Source organism: Caenorhabditis briggsae (assembly GCF_000004555.2).
Source record: "Caenorhabditis briggsae complete genome, chrI, whole genome shotgun sequence".
Taxonomy (NCBI): Eukaryota; Metazoa; Nematoda; class Chromadorea; order Rhabditida; family Rhabditidae; genus Caenorhabditis; species Caenorhabditis briggsae.
The window spans coordinates 1,200,961-1,217,276 of record NC_013489.2 but is presented as its reverse complement, the minus strand read 5'-3'; the positions used below and the strand labels follow the sequence as shown (position 1 = coordinate 1,217,276).

The window sequence follows — 16,316 nt, the reverse complement described above, 5'->3', positions numbered from 1 at the left end:
CTGAAAACCTGAAAATCTGAAACTCGACAACTCCGAATTTCTGAAATTCCAAAAAAATCCGAAATTCAGAAATTCGAAAACTTTGAAATTCAGAAATTCAGAAATTCAGAAGTTCAGAAATTCAGAAATTCAGAAATTCAGAAATTCAGAAATTCAGAAATTCAGAAATCCAGAAATTAAGAAATTCAGGAATTCTGAAATTCTGAAATTCTGAAAGCCCAGTACTCAAAAAATGGAACATCTAAATTCTGAAATTCTGAAAATGCCCGTTTTCAGCAATCCCACCTTATCGACGTGGCTATTCCATCATTGACACCACCACCACCGAACCAGAAGACGTTCCAGCTACCCGGAAAAAGTTTCCAGCTCCAACCACTTCTGAAGCTCCAACGACAACGACGACTACAGAAGCTCCAACCACCACCACTACAGAACCCCCCACAACTACATTAACCACCACCACAACGACAACGACGACCGAAGTTCCAACCACGACGACTTCTGAAGCCACCACAACTTCAGAATCCACTAGTACCATGGATTCTGATTCAATGCTACCGTAGTCCTTCCAACGGAGACATATCCTCCAGACGTGTCATCTGGAGGCTCCACGACGACGACGACTTCTGAATTGACATCAGAAGTTGCTGTGGAAGAGGTTCGAAAAATTCAAAATTTCAAAAAAAAAGTTAAAATTCCAGGAAACGTCTCCACCAGTCAAATGTATGGATTACGGAGATTACTGTAGATTGTGGGGTGTTCTTCAATTGTGCTATAGGGATCAAGTTTCAAAGTTGTGCCCCAAAACTTGTGATTCCAGATGTGCATTTGCATCTTGAGCCCTTTTTTCTTTCTTTTTTTGATGATCTGAGAAAAAGCGTCATTTTTTTCTGTTCCGTATGGCATATTGTCAAGTTTTGTATGTATAAATGGATTAGTAAAGCTGACAAATAATGACAAAACACAAAAAAAAACTGGCAAGAAGGGCCGAACCCACGACTTGCCGCACACTGGCGCCCACCACATCCCTTACACCACACCGACCACATCCTAGTAGGGTTAAAAAGACGGTTAAGTGTTTGTCGCTTCCTCCTCCTTTCCGGAAATTCGGGGCTGACCGTTCTAGAACTTCAGACTGAAATATATTGGAAATTAGAAGGATGTTTAGTCTCGTTCACCTTATCAATCACACTTGTTTCCTTATCAATTCGATTCTTCTTGCGTCTTGCGATTCTTTTTTCCCAATGCTTTTTAGGCGATTTGTTAGCTCATAAAACTGGATATGTGTTAATCGGAGGGAACAAAGAAGGTGTAGGCAAGTCTTGAGATAAATCTTGTCATTATTTCCTTTGAAACCTAATTGATTTCAGAAACCTATTTGATTAATTTATAAGGAAACACTATTATGGAACGAACTCTTGTTTTTAACTCTTGTTAAAGGGCCTAATTAAGCTACACGGGAGCAAGACAGCTGCCAACTTTGAATTCATATAACTCACTTTCTATAAAAGATATCAAAAAGTGGTCAACTGATAAAATACTCTTGGTATCGTGATAAACATTTTGTTAGTTTACCACTTTTTGGTATCTTTCAAAAGAAGCAGGATAAATTATGTCAAAGTTAAAGGATCATATCTAGCTGCAAGGTTGAGGGACGAAAGCCAACTTTGAACCTATATAATTCATTTTCTAAAGAAGATATCAAAAATTGGCCAACAGATAAAGTATTTTTTATATTATAAGAAACATTTTGTTAATTGCTGTCTATTTGATATCTCTCACAAGAAGCTGGATAAACTAGGTCAAAGTTAGTGGGTCAAACTTAACATCGCGGTTTCAGGACGATCGTCAACTTTGAGCCCGTGTAACTCATTTCCTATAGGAGATATCAAAAAGTGACCAACTCATAAAATAATTATCAGATTATCAGCAACATTTTATTAGTTTATTCTTTTTTGGTATCTTGTACAGGAAATGAGATATCTTGACTGAAAGTTAACATCTTAGGGAGTTCCTATAGTCTGAAAAAGGGGCGGAGCTTTACAGGGTGAGTTCCAAAATCTTTAAATAAGAATAACAGCTCTTTTTGATATGAATTTTCAAATTTCTTTAATTTTAAAGTTTCAAAATTGCGATACCGAGAAACTTCGGAGATCTAAAAATTGAAGCGATCTTCATTTTTTTGTGTTTTTTAAATTTCAATTTTCTTCTAAACCCAAAAAATAGATACAATTCTCCAAAACGAAATCTCATCACCGGCAGCTTTTTCCCGAATTGATAAGCCAAAAAGAAGAATCACGGGGGGAGAAAAACCAGTCCGCCATTGTCTTCCTAAATCCCGACGTCTTCGAATTTCGGCACGCCTTCTTGTTCTTCTGGGAAGAAGGAGGAGGACAGGTTATTTCATTCGAGAAAAATGAAGATTTCCCTCATTTTCCCCCCATTGTTTCATTTTTCCCATGCCAATCGGGATAATTTCTTTTTTTCCAATTTTTTCTAGCAACGCGGGTGCCCCCCCCCCCCCGGCTTCCAGCTAAAAGGACCGCATAACTTTAATCAAGAATATCTAGCTTCCTGTTGAAGATATCAAAAAAAGGTCAACTGATAAAATGTTTATCATATTATCAGCAACATTTTGTTAATTGACCACTTTTTGATATCTTTCACAGGAAGCAAGATAAACTAGGTCAAAGTTAGAGGGCTATTCTTAGCTACGTGGTGGGCAGTCAGCTTTGAGCGTCAGCTTTGAGCTCATATATCTAGCTTCCTGTTAAAGATATAAAAAAGGTTAACTGATAGAATGTTTATCATATTATCAGCAATATTTTGTTAGTTGACTACTTTTTGATACCTCTTACAGGAAGCTAGATAAATAGGGTAAACGTTAGAGGGTCATTATGAGCTACGCGGTGGGCACGACGACCGCCAGCTTTGAGCTTATATATCTAGCTTCCTGGTAGAGATATTTTTGTCAACTTATAAAATGTGTATTATATTATCAGCAACATTTTGTTAGTTGATAGTTTTTTGATATCATCTACAAGAACTGAGATAAACTAGGTCAAAGTTAGAGGGCGATTCTTAGCTACGCGGTGAGCAGGACTCCCAAGAACTTTGTGCGAGTATATCTAGCTTCCTGTTAGAGATATTAGAATTATGTTAATTGTCAAAATGTTTATCATATCATCAGTAATGTTTTATCAGTTTACTACTTTTTGATATCTTTCACATGGACCAAGATAAATTGGGTCAAAGTTAAAAGCTAGGGGGTTACTGTAGTTTGAAATATTGTGCATAAATTGCTTTGTTTTCAAGCTAACAGCTTGATTTTTACACCAATCGAAAGAACATAAAATGTTATATTATCTCAAAAAAAACAGATTAACATTTTCAGAATGCACTGGAAAAGCTGGGCGATTGCGCTCAGCGTGGTGACGTTTTGTCTAGCTGACGAGGCTCCAGCCGGATTTCCAGAGGACCATATCGATTTGGTTTTTCCCATGAAAAGTGAGTATCACAATTTTGGGATCTTGAAAATCGGAAAGTTCCAAATCTTTCGGAGCAAAAATGAAGTTTCTACACCACCGGGAAGCTGAGATACGTCCGTCTGAAGAGACGCAGACGACGAGACTCTCTGCCTCTCTGACCTCTCGAATTTCAAATAGCTGTATCTCGGCTTCTAGATGTGCTAGAAAGATGATTTTTACATAGAAATGGAGCTTAAAACTTGGATTTTAGCATTTGCATGATAATTTTATAGAAACGGATTTTCAGTGAAATACGAGAGTCATCTCCGCCAGCACGATCTCCCACCACACTTCATTGGTGCCAATGAGACCAACTTAATCCCGTTGACGCTTCGAATGGAGGGTTCTAGAAGGAAACGATGCTCGTGTGGATGCTCCGGATGTGATATGTTCCCGAACCGAAGCTGTTGCTCGAGTTGTGAGTTGTGGGGGTTTTTGAAATTCTCTGGAAAAAATACACCCTTGATCGGATCTTTGACAGCCGAGCTTCAGACTCTTGGAAATGGTCAAAATCGGTAGTGTAGATTCCAAAATTCTTTTTTTTTCGAAATCCGTTATCAGTAATCTAGAATCCTCCTTCCAGCCTGCTGCTCATCTCAAAAACCCATCCCACTCGCTTGCTGCCCTCCACCTCCACCACCAAAACCCTGCTGCCAACCAGCATTCGGTCCATGTTGCCCAGCAACCCCAAACTGTTGCCCCAAACCCTGCTGCCGTGGTCGCCGTCCAGAATACGAGGAATACGAAGACGAGGAGGGCAATCCAGGAGGCGTTCCAGCACCACCAAATCCTCCAAGAACCTGCTGCCCACCACCAACACCAGCTGCTCCTCCACCACCTCCACCTCCACCACCCCCGGCCCCTGAGGCTCCCACTCAATGCTGCCCAGGTGCTCCATACGGCAGAACTCCCTGCAGATCCGGATGTCCGAATGGGGACTGTGGATGTGGAAGACCGTGCTGTTATTATCAGAATCCAACATGTTGTAACCAGGGTCAGAAGGCGTGCTGTCCTCCAGAGCAGCCATGTTGTCCGGAGCTTAAGCTGGATACCAGTTGTCTGGCTGCCGTACCACCATGCCTCAGAGCTTGTCCATCTTGCCCATGTAGAAAACGATTGATGTTGGGAAAACGAAGCAAACGAGCCGCGCCAGGACTCCATTGTCAGCCAGTTGGTCTCCTCGGTCAACAATCCCCACCAACGCTCATCTCTCAACCAGTCAAGACCATTGTCAAGTCTCGAGCCAAAGCAGCTGGCACCAAAACCGCGCCAGTATCAGTCACCAAAAAGCTGATTGAACAATCCTCGGACCACGTAGAGTCCCCACCAACCGCCGGTCGTTTGTACGACTTCCGTAGAGCTCACGTCAGAGTTAAGCGTAATTTGGGAGGCGAGGGAGGGTGTCAGTTGTGTCTGAATGGAACTCCGTTGAAGAGAACGAAGAGATCCTTTGATTGTGTGCCATGTACTTATCTTCAACCACAATACTCGGATTGGAATCCATTCCTTGGTGATCAACGACCAAGAGGATCGCAGTCACCAGTGGGAACACCGATCGCTGGGCATAGAACCAAGAGAGCTGGAGTGAGTTGGTCTACTCTTTTCAAGGGCGTATAACTCGGTTCGAATTCGGAATTCCGTATTGATCTAAAAACTAAAATGTAGATCCTGACGAGATCTACAAATTAATATACACATTAACCACTTTTTCCGAAATACTTCTCGACTGGGAGTCGTAAAACGAGACATAGGTCAGAAGCATCGATAAGTTAGTCCCACTTTAGCATCCAGGTTAATAGACTCCTAACTTCCTTCAAACTTGATGTTTTCGATCAAACTAAAAAGTGAAATGTAGAACTAAATGAGAGCTACAAAATTATATAAAATTTGCTGAATACCGTATCAGTACTTTTTGAATGGGAGTCGTTAAACGAGGCATAGGGTAGCAGTGCGTTACTTTCGCTTGCTCTCTAGATTAATCAGTTTGTAACTTTCTTCAAACTTGACATTTTTTAACAAACAAAAAACTGAAATATAGAACTAGTAACGAGCTACCAAACAATATATAATTTGATTAGTTTAACTCAAACGCTGTTGGACGGGGAGTAGTTATAAATAACTAACTAGTTTAGCAAGTTTCGATTTTTCGTCTAGATTATTTGGCTCATAACTACCTTCAAACTTAATATTTTTGATCAAACTAAAAATTAAAATGTAGATATTGACAAGAGCTGCAAAATGACATATAATTCAACTATATTCATGACATGGCTTCGCGAATCAGAGTCTTTGAAGGGACTACTTCAGCTCGGATGTTTCTAGGCTTCTGGTGGTTTTTGCAAGATGTAAATTTAATTTTTTGACTTAAACCCCAACCACTAACTCAAGTGTTACTCCTTTAAAACAATCATATATTCCAGTGCTTGCCACATCCCCAATGCACGGTCCATGTCCGTCGCTACAAACGTAACCTAATCGGATCGCAATACTGTGAGCCTTGCAACGGTCACTACGGACGTAAGAAGAGAGAAGCCGAGAGAGATCAATGCTTGAGACGAGAGAAACGATACGCAGATGAGCAGTGTGATAATGATGAGTTCAGTATTAATGAGAGGAGCAAACGACAGGCATATAATCCGAAAGGAATCTTGGATATTGTGAAGCTGTTGTCAAAGGCGTCGTCGGGAGGTGAGTCTTGATTTTTGGGACTTTTTAAAGGCATCCTAAAATCGTAATTCTTCATTTTTGATAAGTTGATAAGAAGTCGCATAGCTCAGCGGATCTCCATGACTACTGCACATAATATCTCCCAATTTTCCAGGCAATAACCCAGGAGGCTGCATGAAATTCCCGGCATGTGTGTTAGCGCAAAAGAAGCGCAGAAAGCGTAACGCTGATCGACTAGAGAAGTACTATCAAGCAGTTGAGGAGCACAGAAAGCAAGTCGAGGAATACGAAAAGGCTATGGAAGAGCACAAACGTGTCAAAAGACAATTCTTCGCACCGGATAACTCAGCCGCTTGTGTTCCATGCCCAGCTTGGGTGACGTTGGCACTGGCGAGCAGGAAGAAGAGAGATGCGGACGGAGAAGATGATCATGAGGATAAGAAGCAAATGACTATTAGTGAGGCGATTGCGGATATCAGGTCCAAGAAGGGATATAAGGAAGGGTTCGATGATGATGTGAGTTTTTTTTTTGAAGACTAGTAACTTTTTTCAAACTCAATATTTTTGGCTAAACTAATAACTGAAAGATAGAACTAAACACGAGCTACAAAATGGTATACAATTTGTTCATTCTGGATCTACGTCTTTTTAACTGAAAGTTGTTAAACACAACTATAGTTAGACTCGTCGTTCAGCTTGTTTAGCTTCGCCGCCCTGATCAATCGACTTGTAACTACCTTCCATCTCAATATTTTGGACCAAACTAAAAACTAAAAGATATAACTAAAAAGGGGAAAAATAATATAAAATGTGGATATTTCCACACTAAGGCTTTTCGACTGGGAGTCGTTAACAACCACTAAAGCTAGCAGCGTAGGCAAGCTAAGGCTTCTAGTTCATAGACTCGTAACTTTCTTCAAACTCGATATTTTCAACCAAACTAAACATTGAAATGTAGAACTAAATAATAGCTACATAATAGTATACACTTTGTTTAGTCTCGATCTACGTCGTTTTGACTGAAAGTCGTTAAACACAACTATAGCTAGACTCGTCGTTCAGCTAGCTTCGCTTTGTCGTCTTGATTAATCAATTTGTAACTTCCTTCAAACCTTTTATTTTTGATCAAACTTAAAATTGGACTTTAGGACCAAACAAGAACTACAAAACAATAAAAAACTTGCTAATTGAGGGGTTTCACCTTTTTGACTGGGAGATGTTATAAGGCTAGCCGTCTAAGTTAGCTAGTTAAGTTTCGCCGCCCAGATTGATTGCCGCGTAACTTTCTTCAAACTCAAAATTTTTGGCCAATCTAAAAAATTAAATACAGAACTAAATAAGAGCTACAAATCGATATATAAATTGTTGATTACCGGTTTGAGCCTTTTTGACTGGAAGGCGTTAAACGCAACACGGGCTTAGTTCGGCTACTATCGCTTTGTCGTCTATATGGATTGTCTTGTAACTTCCGTCAAACTCAATATTTTTGAACAAACTAGAAATTGAAATGTAGCGCTAAGCATAAGTTACAGAACGATATGTAATTTGGTTATATCCCCTTCAACATTTTTTTACTCGGAGTTGTTAAACGGCACCCAGCTAGTTTTACTTGGTTTCCATTTTAACGACTCCCATTGAAAAAACGAAAAGTCTGAACTATTCAAATTTTATACCATTTTATAGGACTATTAAGGAACTACAAAATGATATAAAATTTGATAGTTTTTGAAACTTTTTTTTGATTTGAAGCCGTCTAAAAAAACTAAGGCAAACTCCAAAAACTCAAGAGGTACGAATTTTATAACATTCGATAGAGAATTTTATGACCGTTCAGCTAAACAGCAGCATAATTTGAATTTCCAATTTTTAGGAAGACGATTCCTCGGAAGAAACCATCGAAACTCGTCGTAAACAACGCAGAACCTGTCAGCAATCAGATGACTGTCTGAATAATGTTGAATATGCAGTTTTCCAAAAAGTCTACGCTGAAAAACGAACGAAACGAGAGGCAGTGTTCCGAAGAAAGAAGTGCACGAGATGCGGAGTCAGTGGATTGTCTCCACATCGTGTTAAGAGAAATTTCGGACAACCGAATATCAATGTTTCGGAGCAGAATTGTATGGCATTCCCGCAGTGTCGGCATAGAGTGAAACGGAATTTATTCGGAGAAGATTGTAATATATGTACACAGGATACCGGATTGAAACGAAGGAAGAGAAACTTTGGAACGGCGGTGAGTTTAGAAAAATGTAAAAATTCTGAAATTCTGAAATTCAGAACATCCAAGTAATTCAGAAATTTTGAAATTCTGAAATTCTGAAATTCAGAAATTCCGAAATTCCGAAATTCAGAAATTCCAGGAAATTACAAAAATTCAAAAATTCAACTTTCCGAAAATTGGAAGTTTACAACTTCAAAATTTAAAGTATTGGAAAGTTCTGAAGTTCTGAAATTCTGAAATTCTGAAGTTCTGAAGTTCTGAAATTCTGAAATTCTGAAGTTCTGAAATTCTGAAGTTCTGAAATTCAGAAATTCAGAAATTCAGAAATTCAGAAATTCAGAAATTCAGAAATTCAGAAATTCAGAAATTCAGAAATTCAGAAATTCAGAAATTCAGAAATTCAGAAATTCAGAAATTCAGAAATTCAGAAATTCAGAAATTCAGAAATTCAGAAATTCAGAAATTCAGAAATTCAGAAATTCAGAAATTCAGAAATTCAGAAATTCAGAAATTCAGAAGTTCTGAAATTCAGAAATTCAGAAATTCAGAAATTCAGAAATTCAGAAATTCAGAAATTCAGAAATTCAGAAATTCAGAAATTCAGAAATTCAGAAATTCAGAAATTCAGAAATTCAGAAATTCAGAAATTCAGAAATTCAGAAATTCAGAAATTCAGAAATTCAGAAATTCAGAAATTCAGAAATTCAGAAATTCAGAAATTCAGAAATTCTGAACTTCTGAAATTCAAAAATTCAAAAATTCCAGGAAATTCAAAAAATCCATTTTTCAGCAATGTTACCCATGTCCTGGAACCCGTGCCTAATCCACCGCATCCTCCGAAAAAATCCGATTCTCAGAAATCAAGAAGTGCAATCTAATTAATTACATAATTACCCTAATAATAATTATCTTCGCTACAAATCATGACCTTTTAATAATAAATAGTGTCACTACATACAATTTTTATTAATAGCAGAAGAACAATGCCCGTAACAGTTGCAAAAAATATAAATCTCGAAAAATTTAAAATTTTGGTCCAAAATAGGAAGACTTGATGATGAAAAATATGTTCAAATTGATGGGATTTTATAATGATCGAAGATCTCGAAGTTCTCTCAGACGGAATATTGATTGATTTGGTGCCAAAAGATGGATTTCCCGGGGGAACGAGGCGAAATACGGGTGGAGCATCGCACTGGCAGCTGAGACTCGGGATTCGGGGCGGAGCTGAAAATTTTAAATTTTTTTGTGTTTTAGTATTAAAGAGCTTTAAATTCTTTATCGAATAGTGTCAAATTCATACCTCCTGAGTTTTTGGAATTTTGAGAGAAATCGCCAAGACTAAAAAGTCTTCACTTTTTTGTGTCATTTTTTTAAAACGCCTTTGAACCAAAATAAAAATTTATAGGTTTATAAACGTTATATAATTTTGTATATCTTAAAAAGTTCTATAAAATGATATAAAATTCAATTATTTTATACAAACCACTTCTTGTGTGGGGAAGCGCTAAATTGGACACCAAGCGGAACTAGATAACCCGCGCTGCAACCCTATGTCTCGTTTAACAACTGCCAGCAAAGAAAAGTATCGACAAGCGTAGTCAAGTAGTATACCATTATGTAGCTCTTAATCAGTTCTATATTGCAATTTTAAGTTCGGTCCAAAATAATGAGTTTGAAGGAAGTTACGAACTGATTAATATAGAGGGCAATCAAAACTTGCTAGGCCGCGCTGCCACCCTATGTCTTGTTTAAAGACTCCGAGTAAAAAAGACCTGATACCGTACTTAGCAAATTTTATATCATTTTGTAGCTTTTTTTAAGTTCTAAATTTAAATTTTTAGTTCATTCAAAAATATCAAGTTTGAAAAAAGTTACGAGTCAATCAATCTGAGCGGCGAAGCGGAACTAGCTTTCCGACGCTGTTACCCTATGTCTCGTTTAACGACACCTAGTCAAAAAGGTCTGATACCGTACTTAGCAAATTTTATATCATTTTGTAGCTTTTTTAAAGTTCTAAATTTAAGTTTTTAGTTCATTCAAGTTTTTAGTTCATTCAACTTGCTCAACTCCTTTCTTACCTGCAACAACATTCCCAACAATTCCTGTCCAGTTTTCAGTATCTTTGTGAACATTGGATTCACTGCGATGAACGACAACTCCCGATATCTGGGGAATAGTTCTGGCTGGTACGCCGGCAGATTTTTGACCTGAATAAATTTCAAATTTCAATGTCAAGTAATGGTACCCTACCTCTGGCCATTTCTTCTCATCCGGCACGCCACGAATACTGAAAATCATATCCAGCTGGTCCTTGGTTCCTGGATAATGCGAATCTTTGGATCCCGGGAACAGCGCGGTCCCGGTACAAATCTCGGCGAATATACATCCGACGCCCCTGGAAAAAAGTTTAATTTAATTTTCTGATTCGAAAAATGCTATTTTTATTCCACCAGATAAAACTTATGACCTGTAATAGAAGGGCCCTCTAACGTTTAACTTTGAGTTAATTTTTCTCGATTCCTGTAATAGATTTTAAAAAAGTTGTCAACTGATAAATTGTTTATCATGATATCAGCAATGTGTTGTCAGATGAACACTTTTAAATTTCTTGAATAGCAATTAAGATAACTGAGCTCAAACTTGACACTTACGGTAGTTAGGCTTACGGTAGCTACGTTATCTCAATCTAAAAACTCCAACCATGTAGCTTGGGAACTATTCGAAAAATATAGAAATTTTGCGAGAGTTGCAAATTTACAGTTTTCAAAACCCCAAAATGTCCCGTTTGTCCCCAAATTGTCCCCAAACGTACCACATATCCAGTGAAGTCGAGTAATCGGTACTTCCCATGAGCACATCCGGCGGACGATACCATAGCGTAACCACTTCATGAGAATACGTTCGGCTAGGCACCGATTTTGCTCTGGCTAAACCAAAATCTGCCAGCTTCAGGACACCATCATCGTCTAGCAACAGGTTTTGGGGTTTTAGGTCTCTGCAATTTTTTTTTTCGTTGGAATAGGAAACATTTGAAAGATAGTGCTACAAAAGCACTTCAAATTAGTTTAATGCTTTGCAAAACTTCTGAGAATATAAAACAAAACGCGATCTTTATTTTTGTTGTTGACAACTTTTATTTTTGTTGTTGACAAACGCGCTCTAATGAGATATGCCACGTGGAAGAAACTGTGAGCCGCCCCTAGGTGGAGGCGGAACCCAAGGCGGCTTTCACGTGGCATATCTCTTCAGGCTTAATTTTTCCAAAAAAAGTTGTCAACTACAAAAATAAAGCTCTAGTTTTGTTTAGTATACTGTAATTCTCAAAAAAATTGAAAAATTTTGAATAGGATTTTTACTCACCTGTGCAAAATCTTTTTCCTATGACAAAAATCGAGACCTCTCAAGAGTTGAAACAGCAGCAGTTTGATATCGATACTATCCAATCCGTACACATTTTGCTCCAAATACTTGCTCAGGTCCATTTTCATGTACTCGAACACGAATGTGAGTTGATGGTGTTGGTAGAAGATGTCGTGGAGGGATACAATGTTGGCGTGACGGAGGTTTCTGAGAAGCGACGCTTCACGGATCGCTGTGAATGGAAGACCCTCTTGGAATTGGAGTTTGATCTCTTTCAGCGCCACGATGGATCCGTCCAGTCTGGAATTTGAAAAGTTCTAGAAAATTTTTCAAAATTCGAAAAGGGTAGGATTATGATAAGCCTCTTATCAAAATGGTCAGCAAGCGGCTCAAAGACATTCTGGCTTCTACGCCTTATAACTTCCTTAAAACTCAACATTTTTCAAAAAAATTTAGTGCAAAATGTAGAACTCAAAAAGTTCTACAAAACCATATAAAATGCAAACATTTCTTCTGTAACGCTTTTTGATCGGGAGCCGTTAAGCGCAACTAAGGCTAACAGCACATTTCGCTTTGTCGTCCAGATGAAGCAGTGTATAACTTACTTCAAATTTAATATTTTGAACCAAACTAAAAATAGGAATATAGAACTAAACAAGAGCTTCAATTTGATATACAATGTGGCTGTTTCCACTGTAAAGCTTGCTAACTGGGAGTCGTCAAAAAATGTAGGCTTACCAGATTGGTAAGCAAGCACCTTTAAGACATACTAGCTTCTACACCTCATAACTTCCTTTAAAGGAGGCGAGACAGCGAAAATTTCGGGGGACAGTTCGGGGGACGAAATCGCGCCGCGCTTATGTAGACTATCGGTCGTCGTGCGCCTTCGCGCCCCCGTAGCTCAGCCGGTAGCGGCGCTGTACCCCTGAGCTGCCTGTCATGAGTTCAACCCCTCATGGGGGTTCTCTATGCAAAATATCAGGAAAACTTTTTTTTTGGTGTCTGGCCTCTTTTAATCTCAATATTTTCTGTAAAAAATTAAGTGCAAAATGTAGATCTTGAAAAGCTCTACAAAATGATATAAAACTCACTTTGACTCGCACTTATAAACTGTCGCATAAGATCCCTCGCCCAGCTTCTCGATTCTTCTATACAAGTCGTTTACATCCTGTGGCGTCACTTCCTCTTTCGCCGGCAACGTTATCGTATTCGGATCGTAGTGAGCCGACCGTGGCCGACGTTTTCGAAGATGCGTAAAGTCGGCCACCGTACTACTCGATGGTGGAGGTGGCATTGTGGATGGCGAGGTTTTGGTTGTGGAAAGGGTTTCTGATGGGTTGTTCGAGCGAGAGCGGGATTGGCGGCTGGAAAATGGATTTTTTTTAGCTCTAATTTTCTAGCTTCCTGTGATAGATATGAAAAAATAGTCAACAGACAAAATAATTAGCATGTTATCAGCAACAATTTGTTAGTTGACCGCATTTTGATATCTTTTACAGGAGCTGGGATAAATTGGCTCAAATGTTGGGATCGTTCTGATCTAGGCAGTGAGCAGGACGACCGTTAACTTTGAGCCCGTATATCTCATTTTCTGTAAGAGTTACCAAAAGTCTGTAAACTGATAAAATGCTTTTTATGAAATGATAAACATTATATCAGTTGATTGTTTTTTCATACCTCCGACAGAAAGCAAGATAAATTAGGTAAAAGTTAGAGGGACATTTTGAGCTTCATAGGATGCATAACGACCATTAACTTTGAGCCAATTTATCTCGGTTCCCGTAAAAGATATCAAAAAATAGTCAACTGATAAAAAACTTCTGATAATATGATAAACATTTTACTAGTTGGTTACTTTTTGATATCTCTTACAGTAATAGAAATAATTTAGGTAACAGTTAGAGGGTCGTTCTGAGCTGCACGGCGTGCATAACAGCCATTGACTTTGAGCCAATTTATCTCGGTTCCCGTGAAAGTTATCAAAAAATATTCAACTGATAAAAAGCTTCTGATAATATGATAAACATTTTATCATTTGGTTACTTTTTGATATATCTTACAGTAAGCGAGATAAATTAGCTCAAAGTTGAAAATCTGGAGTTTGGAAAAATGCCCCTAACTTGCTTCGTATTTAAGCTAGAAACTTGATTTTTGCACCGATCAAAAAATCATACAATTTTCAATTACCTCAAAAAACTAAAAATATTCTTATTATGATGCTCGGGAGTGCTTCCGGACCCTGAAGACGTCGTTCCGTTGACCTGGCTCGAGTGCCACGACTGTGTCATCTCGGTGCTGCCATTTTTGGAGAGCGGAGATTGTTTGGATCCTGGAATTTTTTCTTGATTTTCAGCTAAAAAATTATAGCTTTGATCTACCAAAAAATACTTTTTACAACTTGCCTTTCAACGAGAAGAGCCTTGAGAACATTTTTAGAATTTTCTAGGCAAAGAAAAATGTGACTAGTATTGTTTACTAGACTAAAATAGTTTGAAAATTGGCTCCAATTCTTTTCTTTTTTTCAAATTTCCCCCCCCCCCCCCCCCTTAAAACTCACCATTCGTCTTGTATTTCTTTTCCTTATTTCGACTACGACGAAGTGTGAAAATTGAAGATGACTGAAAAAAAAAATTTTGGGAAAATTTTAGGCAATTTGAACTGAAAATTGTACTAAAATTTATTTTTCTAGAGGGAAGAAGTGGTCCAGGAAGTGGTCGCGTGCCGGAAACTGACCTTCCGGGTGCTCGGCGAGCCGTCGACGTCCTGAATTCGTTGGGGAGACATTGTGGTGATCTGGAATTCGAGAATTGGAAAAGTTCGAAACTTTTGAAAGTTCCAAAATATTCGGATAACTTTGAATTTTGAAAATTCGAAATTCCCCATTTTAAGATGTGAATTCTAGCAAAATTAGGAAATTTAGAGATCCGGGTTCTTCAAATTCCAAAAGTTCTAAAAAGCTTGGAATTCTAAGAATTTCAGAAAGTTCTGAAATTTCAAAAAAATCCAGGAATGGGGAATATGCAATTTTTAACATTAGACATGGAAATCGAGATATTCGGAAATTCAGAAATTCAGAAATTCAGAAAATCAGAAATTCAGAAATTCAGAAATTCAGAAAATCAGAAATTCAGAAATTCAGAAATCCGGAAATTCAGAAATTCAGAAACTCAGAAATAATAAAACATACCCGATGCAAATTCTCCGATGATTTTGAATTTCGGACAGTTGTTAATTGTGGATGATGTATCATTGATAATGAGCATGATGCCCTCATTGGTCGTTCCGTCTCCTCTAATCCAAACCATACTCCAATATGAGAGGTTATTTTTCCCCACATTTGAGCGAATAGTCTGAAAAAATTTTATTGATTTTTTATCAATTTTTTTGAGGTCGAGAAATTCTAGAAAATAGGGAAAGTTGCACGAAAAAACACGAATTTTTGAGGTGAAAAGATTCGAAAAATTCGAGATACCGTAAACACTCTAATAGAACTCCACCCAAACCATCCGCTTTGAGCCGATGTATCTCATTTCATGTAAAAGATATCAACAAACTGTAAACTGATAAAATGTTGTTAATATTATGATAAACATTATCTTAGTTGACCACTTCGTGATATCTTTCACAGTAACCGAGATATATCGTCTCAAAGTTGAATGTTCTGGTGGAGAGTCCTTATGGTGAATTGAATTGAAAATAGTCAAACTTAAAGATATTCAAATGCACCAAAAATTTCAGAAGCTTGTCGAAAACAGCTGCAGCAAAAAGCTTTGCTGAAAATTTTGAAAAAAAAATCCATTTTTAATTAATTTCAGAAAAGAAAAAAAGAAAAGAAGATGAGGCACTGTGAATGAATATGAATGAAATAATTAACTAGAAAATGGGAAAAAAAGGAAAACGGAGAAGAAAATTTAATGAGAAAATAGAAGAGAAGAAAGACAAGGAATTTTTAGAAGTATTTTTTTTAGTTTTTGAATTTCTGAATTTCTGTTTTTTAGAATTTCTGAATTTCTGAATTTCTGAATTTCTGAATTTCTGAATTTCTGAATTTCTGTTTTTTAGAATTTCTGAATTTCTGAATTTCTGAATTTCTGAATTTCTGAATTTCTGAATTTCTGAATTTCTGAATTTCTGTTTTTTAGAATTTCTGAATTTCTGAATTTCTGAATTTCTGAATTTCTGAATTTCTGAATTTCTGAATTTCTGTTTTTTAGAATTTCTGAATTTCTGAATTTCTGAATTTCTGAATTTCTGAATTTCTGAATTTCTGAATTTCTGAATTTCTGTTTTTTAGAATTTCTGAATTTCTGAATTTCTGAATTTCTGAATTTCTGAATTTCTGAATTTCTGTTTTTTAGAATTTCTGAATTTCTGAATTTCTGAATTTCTGAATTTCTGAATTTCTGAATTTCTGAATTTCTGTTTTTTAGAATTTCTGAATTTCTGAATTTCTGAATTTCTGAATTTCTGAATTTCTGAATTTCTGAATTTCTGTTTTTTAGAATTTCTGAATTTCTGAATTTCTGAATTTCTGAATT

General features: G+C 37.4%; 4 protein-coding genes across 4 annotated transcripts; 3 read left to right on the top strand and 1 right to left on the bottom strand.

Moving 5' to 3' along the window:
- Positions 1 to 536: 536 nt before the first annotated feature.
- Positions 537 to 563, top strand: CBG25169 (the record flags this gene model as incomplete). The annotated part of the gene is made up of 1 exon (XM_045238419.1): positions 537 to 563. The coding sequence occupies one exon, from the start codon at positions 537 to 539 to the stop codon at positions 561 to 563; it is 27 nt and encodes an 8-aa protein (XP_045100114.1).
- A 29-nt stretch (positions 564 to 592) lies between these two features.
- Positions 593 to 839, top strand: CBG18554 (the record flags this gene model as incomplete). The annotated part of the gene is made up of 2 exons (XM_002638705.1): positions 593 to 658; positions 702 to 839. Coding segments are annotated over 2 exons (204 nt in total), but the record flags the coding sequence as incomplete, so codon positions are not given.
- A 2,556-nt stretch (positions 840 to 3,395) lies between these two features.
- On the top strand, positions 3,396 to 9,238 carry CBG18553 (the record flags this gene model as incomplete). Its single annotated transcript, XM_002638704.2, has 7 exons — positions 3,396 to 3,507; positions 3,775 to 3,945; positions 4,111 to 5,111; positions 5,948 to 6,215; positions 6,349 to 6,710; positions 8,065 to 8,427; positions 9,206 to 9,238. 7 exons carry the CDS (start codon positions 3,396 to 3,398, stop codon positions 9,236 to 9,238), a joined length of 2,310 nt encoding a protein of 769 aa, XP_002638750.2.
- Positions 9,239 to 9,501: 263 nt separating this feature from the next.
- CBG18552 lies at positions 9,502 to 15,115 on the bottom strand (the record flags this gene model as incomplete). The annotated part of the gene is made up of 10 exons (XM_002638703.2): positions 9,502 to 9,642; positions 10,497 to 10,625; positions 10,669 to 10,813; positions 11,231 to 11,413; positions 11,779 to 12,078; positions 12,870 to 13,142; positions 13,966 to 14,107; positions 14,336 to 14,396; positions 14,512 to 14,571; positions 15,002 to 15,115. The coding sequence occupies 10 exons, from the start codon at positions 15,113 to 15,115 to the stop codon at positions 9,502 to 9,504; spliced, it is 1,548 nt and encodes a 515-aa protein (XP_002638749.2).
- Positions 15,116 to 16,316: the final 1,201 nt, after the last annotated feature.